Source organism: Galeopterus variegatus, unplaced genomic scaffold (genome assembly GCF_000696425.1).
Source record: "Galeopterus variegatus unplaced genomic scaffold, G_variegatus-3.0.2 Scaffold1635, whole genome shotgun sequence".
Lineage (NCBI taxonomy): Eukaryota > Metazoa > Chordata > Mammalia > Dermoptera > Cynocephalidae > Galeopterus > Galeopterus variegatus.
In genome coordinates this window covers 269,239-282,773 of record NW_007727746.1, presented here as the reverse complement: position 1 = coordinate 282,773, position 13,535 = coordinate 269,239, and the positions used below count along the sequence as shown (strand labels likewise).

At 34.5% G+C, this 13,535-nt stretch overlaps 1 protein-coding gene across 1 annotated transcript in view; it reads left to right on the top strand.

Moving 5' to 3' along the window:
• The window catches only part of CPNE8 (copine VIII), a 214,551-nt gene that overhangs the window by 45,317 nt on the left and 155,699 nt on the right, over positions 1–13,535 (top strand). The window contains exon 4 of the mRNA XM_008578132.1: positions 10,805–10,908. Coding sequence (XP_008576354.1) covers positions 10,805–10,908 — 104 coding nt within the window. The remainder of the gene's footprint in view (positions 1–10,804; positions 10,909–13,535) is intronic.

The following is a 13,535-nucleotide window of genomic DNA, read 5'->3' as shown; positions in this document are numbered from 1 at the left end:
CGCCTCGCTCAGCCAGTGAGCGGGAACCGGTCTGTATGTGGGATCCGAACCCTTGGGCGGGAGCGCCGCCGCGCTTCCCAAGCGGCGCACTTATCCAGTGCGCCACCGGGCCGGCTCCTGGTGTATATATTTTTAAGATTGCTATATCCTCACAATGAATTGACTTCTTTAATATTATGTAATTACCTTCTTTGTCTCTTTTTTGCTTAAAGTAAAATTTTTGACTTCTATTTTGTCTGATATAAGTACAGTCCCCTCAGCTCTCTTTCGGTTACCATTTACCTGGAATATCTTTTCCATCACTTCATTCTCAGTGTCTGTGTGTCCTTAAGGCAAAGTGAGTCTCTCGTGGACAGCATATTATTGGATTTTGATTTTTATCCATTCAGCTACTCTATGCCATCTGATTAGATAATCTTATATACTTACATTTTAAGTAATTATTGATAGGTAAGGACTTACTACTGGCATTTTGTTAATTCTGTTTGGTAGTTCTCTTGTTTCTTTCTTTTAATCTTACTTTTTCTTTGTGATTTGTTGTATTTTTCTAGTGGTATGCTTTGATTCCTTTCTCTTTATTTCTTTTTTATCTACAGGATGTTTTTTCTTTGTGGTTACCATGAGGCTTACATAAAACATATTATAGTTATAATATTCTAATTTTAGCTGATAGTACCTTAACTTCAATTGTATACAGAGATTCTATTCTTACCCTTCTCCCCCCCACATTTTACTTTATTGATGTCATACTTTACATCTATTTACATCGTGTATCTGTTAAGCAATTGTTTATAACTACAATTGTTTTTAATACATTTGTCTTTTAACTCTAACGCTAGAGTTAAGATTAATTTACATACCACCTTTACAGTATTAGAGTATTTCGAATGACTGAATATTTACCTTTACCAGTGAGTTTTATATTTTCATACGTTTTTATATTGTTACTTATCATCCTTTTATTTCAACTTGAAGAACTCCCTCTAGCATTTCTTGGACTGTTGGCCTTGTGTTGATGAACTCTCTCAGCTTTTGTTTGTCTTAGAATGTCTTTATCTGTTTTTCATTTCTGAGGGACAGCTTTGCCAGGTATAATATTCTTGGTTGGATATTTTTTTATTTTAGGTATAGTATTCTTGGTTGGATATTTTAATTTTGACTGTGTCATCCCATTCCCTCCTGGCTTGCAAAGGTTTTGTTGAGAAGCTCCCTGATAGCCTTACGAGAGATCTTTTATATGTAATGAGGTTCCTTCTTGCTGCTTTCAAGATTCTCTTTTTGTCTTCGGCTTTTGACCTGTCTGCTAAGGCACTAGTGCTCTTAATTTCCCCAGGACCTCTTGGTGGATGATTTTGGTAGCAGGCTCAAAGCCAAACAGGCTGTGGTCAAACCCTTTGGGGAACGGAATTGTTTCTGGATCTGAAGACAGGGCTATGATTAGTGGGGCTACCACCAGGGTGCAGGTCTGCACTCTCTAGACTCCCCTGGTGTTTTACAGTCTTCTACCTGAATCTCAAGACTTCCACAAAGAGACTTTTGTTCATGGGTGGGTACAAAATTTTTGTTGTTGTGGGGAGCTGAGGGGGTAAGTACATATTTTGCCATCTGGCTGATGTCACTTTCCTGATTTTTGGTATTGCTGTTTTTTATTATTTCCTCCTTTCTTCTGTGGAACTTATATAGCTATTTTCTTTGCAGTTATAATGGGAATAAAATAAATTAACTTAGTCTATTTTAAGCTGATAACAAGTTCATTCACATACAAAAACTCCACACTTTTATCACACCTGCTCCCACTTGTTATGTTGTTGATGTCACAATTTTTATTCATTTTATTGTGCATTCATTATTTTTAGTTATAATTATTGATAATTTTATATTTTGACTTTTGTATTAGAATTAAAATTGATTTACCCACCAGTATTTAAATAAAAGTTTTCTGTGTATGTATTTACCTTAACCAACGATTTTATAGTTTCTTATGATATTGGGTTGCTATTTAGCATCTTTTTTGTTTTCTCTTGAAGAATTCCTTTAGCATTTCTTTCAAGGCAAGTCTAGTAGTGATGAATCTCTTCAGCTTTTGTTTGTCTGGGTAAGTCTTTACATCTCATTTTCGATGGTTAGTTTTGCTGTGCATAGTATTTTTGGGTGACAGTTTTTTTTTTCTATCAGTGTTTTGAATGTATCATTCTACTCACTTCTGGCATGAGAGGTTTCTGCTGAAATATTATTTATAGTCTTATGGGGACTCTCTTGCATGTGACAATTCTCTTTTCTCTTTCTGCTTTTAATATTATATGTTTGTCTTTGACTTTTGAAAATTTAATTATAGTGTATCTTAATGTTGACTTCTTTGGATTTATCCTAGTTAGAGCTGTTGAGTTTCTTGATCTTGATTTTTCTTTCTTTCCTCAGATTTGGGAGTTTTCTAGCAATTACTTTTTTCATATGAGCTTTAAGCCCTCTCGTCTGTCTGTGCTCCTCTGGGACTCCTATAGTGCATCTGTTCATTCTTTTGATGATGACTTATAGATCTCTTGGGCTTTCTTCACTCTTTTCATTCTTTTTGCTTTTTGCTTATTTGGCTGGATGGTTTAAAGTCGCTTTGTTCTGGTTTACCATTTCTTTCTTCTGCTTGATCTAGGTATTTATATATTTTATCTCTTTTTTGATATTCTCCTTTCTTCATGTATCATATCTTGTTGTTTTTTGTTGCTGTTGTTTTGTTTTGTTTTTAGCTCATTGGCAGTCTTTATGATGGGCATTTTCAATTTTTTTTTTTTTTGGTATTCATATCTCTCTACCTCTTTTGGGTAGATTTCTGGACATTTATTTTGTTTGTTTAATTGAGCCATGTTTTCCTGTTTCTTAATGTGCCTTGTTACTTTGTATTGAGATCTGCACATTTGAAAAAACAGCCACCACTCCCAGTCTTTTCAAACTGGCTTCATACAGGGAGAGATGTTTACCTATCAGTTCAGCTAGAGACCCTTGGGTCTTCTCAAAATCTTTCTCTGGATGTATCTTCTCTGGACTTGAGTGTTTAAATTAAAGGGATTTGCCATATTTTTTTGTTTGTTTCTTCTTCAGGCACTTATAATATCTTGCTTCCTCTGATGTCTATTTGCAAGGCAAATACTGAAGCTTCTTTGGAGCTGCCACAATCCATCCAGCCCCTTTTGTTGTCAGTGGGCCCAAGGCTTCTAGAGTATGCTGGGTCCTGTCAGTGCTTCTAGTTTGTCAAGGCTGAAACTACTGCCCTTTCCTTCCCCCCCCAAAGTGACAACATTGGATGCATGATTCACTCTATTCTTTCCCACTTAAGGAAGAGGCTACCATGTTGTATCAGCCTCTGTCTGTTGTATTATGGGTCATTTACAGCAGCAGGAAGCCATTCAGCTCTCTTTTTTTCCTCAGTGGCTCCCAGGCATCTAGTGTGTGTTAGGTTTTGTCAGTACTCTAAGATATGTAAAACTGAAAGCATTTCTTTGAGTAGTCCCCCCCAAAAGCTGGAATACTGGACATCCACTTTAATTCTTTTCCTCTCCATGAAAAAGTTGGGTTTTGGGGGGTTTCTGTCACTTGTTTCAAGCTGAACTGGAGGATGGGAGTATGGTGAATGGATGTGTGTTAGTCCAAATTACTTTTGTTCTTAGTGGTCCCCAACTTGAAGCCCTTTTTGGTTAGCACTGAGATTCAGACAAAACAGAAGTCAATCCCTTGGGCATCCCTTCTAAACAGACAGCATTGGATGTATGCTCCAGTATTCTCCTTTCCTCCTCAGAGAGAAGCTGTGAGCTGGGAGTTTCCTCCCAATTGTGTCATGCTGTGTATGGGCAAGGATTACGGTGAGTGCATGCCATGAATTTTCCTACATTTCAATGTGTCTGGTTTTGCATTTTTCTGGAGTTCAGGGGCCTTTTAACTGGTTTCTGCATTCCTCACAAAGGGAATTGGTCCAGGTATGATTGTTCAGTTGGCGGCTCTGTGTGGAAAAGGAGGTCCCAGGGCTTCATATTCTGCCATCTTGCTGACTTCACCCATCTGCGTGTATCTTTGGTATGCTTTCATTTCCTCTAGGGATATTACTTGGCTCTCTAATCTCATTTTCTTTTTAAATTATATCTTTGCAAGTAATTAGACTTTGATCCTTTAGTTTTCCTGAAATTTAAAGAAATCTGTGTTCACATAACTTGTCTAACATCACAAATCTCTTACTTCTGCTCTGTCTTTAGCCTTCAAAACTATGGTTGTTTCTGAGATTTCCTGGCTGTGTTTCCCTCTTCTTTTTAACATGGACTTTCTCTTTATTCATCACTGTTTGTTCCAAACCACAGTTTGGTTTATACTGATGAACTTCTTCCTGTTCTCTTCAGAAGTGGGCCCCTCAAGTTTCGGCAGCCTTTATATCTCTTTGATAATATAAAAAAAAATAATTTTTGTATTTTATCTACTTTTTCTCTATCAGCAGGAGTGTTGGTCTGCTACATACTCTTCCATTAGAGCTTGAAACAGAAGTCCTTATATCTGAGATAACTGCTAAATATTGTATTGCAAAACCTAGAGGTGATTTAAAGTTTGGGATGATTTAGTATTTCTTCAAAGTGGGTTTACTTTTACTTGTGGAGAGACAGGCTAGAAAAAGTTAGCCTTAATTCTCTTAAAGATTTAGATGATTCTAAGCTGAATTTCAGTTCTTCTGAGGATTGTTTTTCTGATTCATTCTTACTTCTCAGTCATAGAAGGTGTCCCAACCTAAACTTTTGTTGGCTTATTTTTTTAATCTCTCCTTTTTTTAAGGGGTTAAACAAACTGAAAAGTGGAATTATAGAGTTTTATTTGGTGCTTCAAAAAATATTATTTTAATATTTTTCTGCAACTTCTCTGGTTGTTTTCAGAGGAAAAGTTGATCTGAAACAACCTCATTTGCTATTGGCAGAAGTCTGTTCTGATCGCTTTTGAACAAAAATAATTTTCAGACTTAGCTTTGCAATGTTTCTATTTGCAAAATTCTCAACAAAAAATCAATTTTTATGAATACGACTCACAAAAATAAACTGAGAGTTAAAAATTATCAGTGCTGAAAATGATAATTATATTTAATACAATACTTTCAGGAAGGGTAGAAAGTGTATTGCAAAATCTTTAAAAAGGCAGTAATGTCATTTAATAATTCTAAAAAAATCTACGAATAATTGCTTTGGAGGATTTTTATGATAATTGATCAGAGGTTTCTTTTAAGTGTATGAAATTCATTATTGCCTACTTTTTAATGAATGTTAATGTTGAACATCTGTATGCAGAACTGTTTTTAAATATTCAAAGACTTCAGGATTGGTGTGAATATATGACATTTTTTCAAGTTTATTTTTAATTAAATTTAGGTAACCTTCTAAATTAAAATAACCTAATTTAAAATAATTGGGCAGATTAAAATAATCTTCTCATTTTATTTAAAATAATGGTTTGTCTCACATAGATGAATATCTAAATTATATGTGACAAAATTAACCCACATTTTCCAATAAAGATCGCTTGGATAAATTGAGTCACTGTTTTTCTTCACTTGGTAAAACATGTCACTAATCAGAATTAATATCAAGCAATGACATGTTAAAAGCAGTTTGTTAAAATGTTGTTATTTTTAATTGTGTAATTTAAAAATGTTTTAACTGAAGTTTCAAGATATTATAATCTAATTCTAAAAACTGATGGAGTTTAATCCTTTCTATATTTCATGTGTGAAAATTACAGAGACACGATCAAGGTACCCTTTTTGGTGGTTAATAATTTAGGTATATTCCTAAAAATAGGAGATCCTAAAAATCCAATGACAGTACCTTATGTGAAATATTCTGTCTTAACCCAGAATATTAGAAGGAAGTCACTTTACTTATCTCTCTGTCTCTCTGTCTTGGTGTGTGTGTGTGTGTGTGTGTGTGTGTGTGTGTGTGTGTGTGTGTGTGTGTATACATCTATGTCTATAGCTACATTTCATCGATCTATAATAATGTAAGATCTATGTGAAGCTTTCAGATTTTTTACTTGTCTTTTTATATTTAAGTAAACTTCAAATCATTGGTTACTGAAAAAATATCCTGGATAATGAGTTATATAACAGAACTATTTCTCTTTCTGTCAGAGGAAGAAAGCTATGGACTCTCTGGTGAGACGAGTATTGAACTTCTAAGAAGTGTGTGAGAATATAAACCCTCATTGTGTGTGTGTTCTCTGTGTGTGTGTGTGTGTGTGTGTGTGTCCTTGGTATCCTTTATGTAGGTTGTATGTAATCTTAAATTGAGTGTTTTTTTAATTTAATTTATATTAATATTATGTCTTAATAATTTATCTGCCCTATTCAATCTACTCTTATCTAATCTCTGCAAACTATCCTCTGTGTATTATGGCTACTAAGATTTAATTATAATAATTGAACTAAAGATGTTCACTAGTTCAGATGACCTTTTTCCTTCATCACTTTCACTTCAGTTGACAAGTGAATGTGACTGGGTGGTTGTGTTGAGCTTTCACAGTATATTAAAACTTTCTGAATATTTTTCTCAAAACAAAGTTCATCTGTCTGGTGCCATAAATAAATGAAGTTACTGAATGTTCTTTCCAGTACTACTGCTCTAAAGCAGTTTAACAATTAGTTGATTTAGAAATCGGGAGTATTTCTGTTCTATCATTTTCTGCAAGATTTGTTCCTAAATTAGAAAAGTAGCTATTTATCTGATTAGCTGAAGCATAAAACAAAGGAAAGCTTTCAAAGACTTGATTATAAATTGTTTTTTTATTTTTTGCTTAAAGTTTTACAAGGAATAATGTTTTGTGTTCTAATGAAATTAACAGTATACATACTTTTTAAAAACATAACTGAAAACCTTTTCACTTGGTGAATAAAAGAACAGTTTTCTAATCATGAGATGATGAAAACTTATCATTGTATCATTATGTAAAAGTGCTTGACTATCCTTATATCTGTATATGTTTATTTTGCCAGAGATTATTGTATTCAGGTTTGTAGGTACTTTTTGTAATCTAGTATGGTTAATATTCAGAACAAAACTTTTTAGGACATGAGTAATAATTTTTTCAAATATAGCTTTATCTAGGTGTATTCCATCAACAAATACTATTAATAATTGTGTTTCCTCAAAATTTCAAACCCTTCTGATATGCATACAATGATATGCAAATGCACATTTTCCAAAAAATTGGAAATTTTTAATTTAGTAATATGAGACATTAGCTGAGACTTAAATTTTATTTCAAGTCAAAAAGATTAATCGCTTGGTTGGTAGATAATATATTCCAACCTCTGGAAAGAACCAACATATTTCCCCTGAGCTGACTAGTTATAATGTATCTGTGGATTTCTTTTTATTGCCAGTTTTCATTTTTCATAATAGAATGAATTAAAAATAGTAACACTACTTTAAATTTTTACGTTTGATTTCAAAAGTATAATGTACTCATTGCAAAAAATTAGGAAAACTCATAAATGCATAACAAATAAAAAATTAGAAGATAACTGCTATATTCTGGTATACCTTTTTCTATTTTTATCTATGTGTATATATGTATATGTATATGTTCTCTCTATATATGCTGTTGAAATGACATGACCATGCTTACATTCTTCAAAATATTTCTCTTGATGTTATATAGAGGATGAATTAGAGGGAGAACTAGAGTAGAAGCAGAGATGTAAACTAGGAGGCACTTGGTGCAGTCCATGAGAAAGATGAAAAGCTTGAATTAGGCTGATGATAGCAGATGTGAAGAAAAGTAGACAGCAATGTGGTACACTTTAGGTAAGAATTGATAATGTATGAGGTAGTGATGAATATGGTTTGGTGGGTCAAGAAGAAAGAGTTGAAATGAATGCCTTCCATTTATGGCCTGAGAATCAAGTGGATGGTGGTGTCATTTACTGACAACAGGTAGTCTTGGTAAACACCAGGATTGGGGTGGTGGTTGTGGTGTAAAATAAGTGTTTATGTTTGGACGATGGTTTTGAGGGGACTATAAGACAACCACATGTGGAAGTCAAGAAGGCAATTGTATGAATGAGTCTATACTCATAGGTAAGTCTGGGCTGATGATATATATTTGAAAATTATCATCATATAGATGGAATTTAAAGCCAAAGAGGCTTTCATAGCCCATTTTATGCTGCTGTAACAGCATACCTGAGACCAGGTAATTTACAAAGAACAAAAATTTATTTTCTCATAGTTATAGGCTGACAATTCCTAGATCAAGGTGCCAGCATCTGGTGAGGGCTTTCTTGCTGCATCCTCACGTGGCAGAATATGGAAGGGGAAGAGCAAGTGACAGCCAAATGCTACATGAAGCCTCTTTTATAAGGGACTTAATCCCATTTATGAGGGAGGAGCCCTCATGGCCTAATCACCTCTTAAATGCCCCCCCTTCTAACACCGTCACATTAGCAACATCTGAATTTTTAAATGGACACGTACATACCATAGCAGGAACGGGTGAAATAACCTAACAGAAGAGTGACTATAGAGAGATGAAGAGGGCCTAGAACTGTACTCTGACAACAAGAGATTGAATGTCTGAGAATCTGAGAAAAGGAGAAACACAGGGGAGTGGAGAGTCAAAAAGCCAGAAATGAGTGCTTCAGAAAGGAAGGAGTGGGCAGCTGTGTCAAATGCTGCTGAGAGGTCCCATGATTTGAGGGCCAAAAAGTGACCACTAGATTCAACAATGTGAAGGTCACTGGTGATATCGTCAAAATCAACTTCAGGACTATGTGTTGGGAGACATATTGTCATGGAAATAGTCATGATTTAAAGATGATTAGCTAAAACCAGAATTTTAATGTCTACAAATTAATCTTCAATAGAGACAGTGTAATATACTCAGCAACCACTATTGCTGACAAGCCAGTGTTCCATAGAAACAGGCTTTTGGGTGTTGTCATGGCTCATAGACCTTGAGGAGTTGCTGGCTTGTACCTCAACGGGGCTTACCCTGGGGAATTTCACTTTTTCTTCTAAATTTCCCTCTGAGTGTGGGTTTTGGTTAAAATCTACAAGAGGGATTTGGGTACCAGGGAATATGGGTACTGGCTGAGTTTATGTTTGAGAGCATTGTGCATTTGCCAGTTCTGTGCTCTCTGCTCTGGCCTGGATACTATCCTACCTCCTGGTGGTGGAAAGACTGGGAGAGCTCAGGCTCCTTCTGGTTCATGCTTAAACTTCTTGACCTCTGCACTATCTTTTGAAGTATATGAGCACTGCCAGTCTGTGGTTATTTGGGTACATTCTTTTATTCCCATTTCTTTAAAATTAGAACCCATGGATAAGCTCATTGTTGGATCTTCTCTAGGACCTAACATGTTCTATACTTAAATAGAAGAGAATTCTAGAAATAATGCAGATTTCATAGCTAAAGTGACTTAGGTTGGGAGCCTCTGCCTCAATGTTCTCTTCTGTAACATGGGACTAATAATATTTACCTTGGAGTGTTATAGTAAAAATTTAAAGTAATGTATGAAAAGTGCTTGGATCAAAACAAATACTCAATAAATGGTGGCTGTAATCATTATTATTGTTCAAAGTAACTGCTTAATATTTTTGCAATGTTGAATTAGTTACCTGGATTATGGTTTGTCTGAAAGATATTTGCATATGGTATAACTATTGTCCAATGGCATAAGCATCTGCAAATTAGTTTTTGGGTGGGATGGTTAGTTGGCAATAACACTAGTAAATCTTTTGTAATTAATATTTTGTATTGTAATTCAGCTATCAAAATTTAAGGAAGCTCTTGACCTTCACATCTAAATGGTTTAGCATAGTTTTTTTTTCTTTTCCTATTAAAAAGATAGCATTTCTTTGAATTTTCATAAAAGTTGTCTCTTTGATAAGACAGCTTGCTTGATTGCATAATGTTTTTCAGAACTAAGGTTAAAATTTCCTCATTAGAATTCATGGTAGTCGGAAGGGAAGCCAAGGACAAAAAAGAGATGTAAAGTTTATACATGTGCTCTATCTTTAGCAGTAGTGTCTAATGGACTTCTTTCACATTGAAAAGAAGTGGAATTTTTTCTGGTTTCCACTTGCTCTAAAATGGAGAAACTTATTTTTTCTAAGTTCCAGTATACATAGTATATATATATACATATATATATCTAGCGCATAAAGCTTAAAAACATGCAAAAATTGTAGGTCCCATTTTAGCTGTCCAGGTATCATAAAATTAAAACAAAATAAAACAAAAACAACTGAGTTTAGTGACATAAGTGTGTAATAGATTATAAGAAAGTCCTCCCCAAAACATGGCTTATAAACTGTATCACGTGGAGGACTTTTTTCTATAAAAATTGGGGAAGAGGGTTATGAACATTTGACCTCTCCAATTGTAAGAATATGTATTGCCTGGCCTACTTATACACAAGGCTGGAAAAATAATTTACAGTAAATTTAAATTTAAGGTAGAAATAACTTTTTTTGATTAGAAGGGGATTTGCCTTTCAAGTAGGGAAAAGAAGAGAGCAAGTATTCAGCTTGAATTTTGAGAAGCTGATTTTGAATGAACACAGGGCTCATTTTCTGATTTCCCTGAGTGAATAAGAGGAATGATTTGATCTCTAAAAACCTTTCTATAGGGCTTTATTTGATGGAATCATTTGGATATTTATTGCTTGTGTTTTAAAGGAGGACTGTTAATAATAAATACTATACTTGTAATGAGTAACTATGTAAGGCTTAATTTTAACCTCTCTCTTTATCTCTGTCTCTCTTTCCTGTCCTCCCACCCCCAACAGTTTGGAAGAACTGAAGTAATTGATAATACTTTAAATCCTGATTTTGTAAGAAAATTTATTCTGGACTACTTTTTTGAAGAAAGAGAGAATCTTCGTTTTGATTTGTAAGTTCTACTAAAAACTTATGTTTTTAAAAATTGGTTTTTAAAGACGATTTTAGTAACATAAGGCTGGATCTTATGGTTGCACTGAATCTCAGATTATATTGGCAAGAAACTAGATTAATTTTGTTCAGAGTGTGTTCCAAGCACAGTCCCCAGCACTGCTCTGCATTTTGTAGGTTTCCAGCTGTTCGCTTTGAGCTTTGAATAAATAAGTGAAGAGTTTAGCCACATAGAAATGCTGGGCATGGGCCGGCCCGGTGGTGCACTGGAGAGTGCGCCACTTGGGAGTGCAGAGGCGCTCCCGCCAAGGGTTTGGATCCCATGTGGAGACCGGTTCCCACTCACTGGCTGAGCGCAGTGCGGACGCAACACCGAGGGTTGCGATCCCGTTGCCGGTCCCCGGCGAGACACCGAGGGTTGCGACACCGAGGGTTGCGATCCCGTTACTGGTCAGTAAAAAAAGACAAAAAGGAAAAAAAAAAAAAAAAAAAAAGAAATGCTGGGCAGTATATACGGACATTCTTTCAAGCCGTCCTATGCCTCAGTGGGTTTCTTACAGCCCTGTGTATCCTCCAGAGTGATCTCATCCACTCCCATGGCTGATATCTCTCAGACCTTTAAGTTTCTTTCAGTTGCTTCTTAGCACATTATATGGATCTCTGCCTGACTATGGCTTCTTTCATTCCTTGATGGACATATATTTCCAAGGCCCAGGACAGTAGAGCCAGCATTTTATGTATTTTTAATATTCTTGTTCCTTTGATGCTGAATCAGGCATATTAAAGTATTATTGGCAAATTCAACTTCCTGTCTTCAGAGAACCTGGAGTCATTCCGTTTATAAGGTAATATTAATTATAAAATTTTTGTTCCACAGGGGTGAATTGTGGTGATTGTTGAAGTCTCTGGGTCTGGTTAAAAGGAAATCTATTAGGGAGAGGCAGGCGAGGGAAAATATGACCTTTTATTTGCTTATTATGTCAAAATAATTAAAAGGGGTTTATGAAGATCATATATATTTAAAAATATGTCTTATTTTAAGAAACCGAAAACAATAAAGTGTTCCATGCTATCACAATTTATAAATACTTTGTTGATAACAAAAGCTATGAATATATTATTTGAAAAAGTCATAATTTGCCTCCTAGTGTAAAAATAATTCTTTACTGTTAATAGTCTCTCATTTTCTTTTAAAACGTATGTAGCAAAATAACCTGCAGGGCTTCTGTTTAGAAAAGGAGATCTGTACCAGCTCCATTCCTTCAAGAGTATGAAGTGTTCATCGTATTTATCAAGCAAAATTTATTATGTCCATATTTGGTTTTTAATTCTTAGAAATCCCTTCCCAAATCATAAAAATGAGGCCCATGAGAAGAACAGCTGAAGTGGAATATAATGACTCATAACTGTGGCTGTCCCAGGAACATTTATCTCAGTATGATAAGAAAATATAAAGTCACAGAAAGTATTGTAGTAAATTGATATATTTTAACTTCTTCAGCTTCCTAGAAATTATAGTAATTCTCACAGAAACAGAGTAATGTTAGAAATGTGAAAATATGTTGCAAAATTGAATTAAATAAGTATCATTTTACCTTTTGAATGTATTTGGTTAATTTCAGAAATCTGGTTCAAATGACATCTCAATTTTATATGATCTCTGAAAAATTAAAACAATTCGGGCTAGAAAGGGTTACCTGCAGAAGATTATCAAGAAAAGCAACAAGTACATTCTGTTAGTTCATGTAGTGTCTTTGATACCAATTTAATTAATTCCTTTTGATTTCTCATGTATTAGGATATTTCACACAATGCATTTAACCTGTGATAACAGGCTTCTTTTTTTTAACATTGTGATTTTTCCTGCATATCTACTTAAATAAGTTCGGAAACAGTGCAGTAGTTCACTAGTTATGTATTTATATTAAACCTATGATTGCTTTTTTAAATTTGTCTTAGCAATATGTTATTCCTAGCAAAAGTAATATATGTTCATTACAGAAAATTTGGAAAATGAAGGATAAAGTAGGCAGTAAAAAATCACCTGTCGTCTCAACCCCCATCACCCAGAAAACTACTGCAAATACTACAACATATAGGCAGTAACATAGCCCCTTGGGGGAACAGCCATGCTGAAGAATGCACAGTATAAATTGGGGTGTAAATAGATGAATGTAAATGATATATGTAAATGATTTTCAGAATTGTTTTGGATTTAGTTACTGTCTATTGATTTTACAAAATTCTAAAAAATGAAAAAGAGGCTTTGACAGTATATGATCTAAGCTTCTGCATATTATGCAAGCTTTGAAAAATGGCTTTCGGACACTTTTTAATTTAATTTTTAGTGCTGAAGGAAGTTCATAATGAGAAAGGGAGAGAGAGAGTAGGGCTGTATTTCTGGTATTACTGACCCAAATTCTTATCAGTTCTGGTTAAGCCATAGTAATTTTTATTATTGTTACTGTGATATGCCTGAGATATATTTTTCACATTAGTTTATGTGTCTTAAAATTCTCCTGCCATTTTGATCTGATGTGTTCTTATTCATTCAAGAGACATATCTCTGTCATCATGCTGTCATCATATCACCGAGAAAATCATAAACTTTGGCATTTATTTATTTTT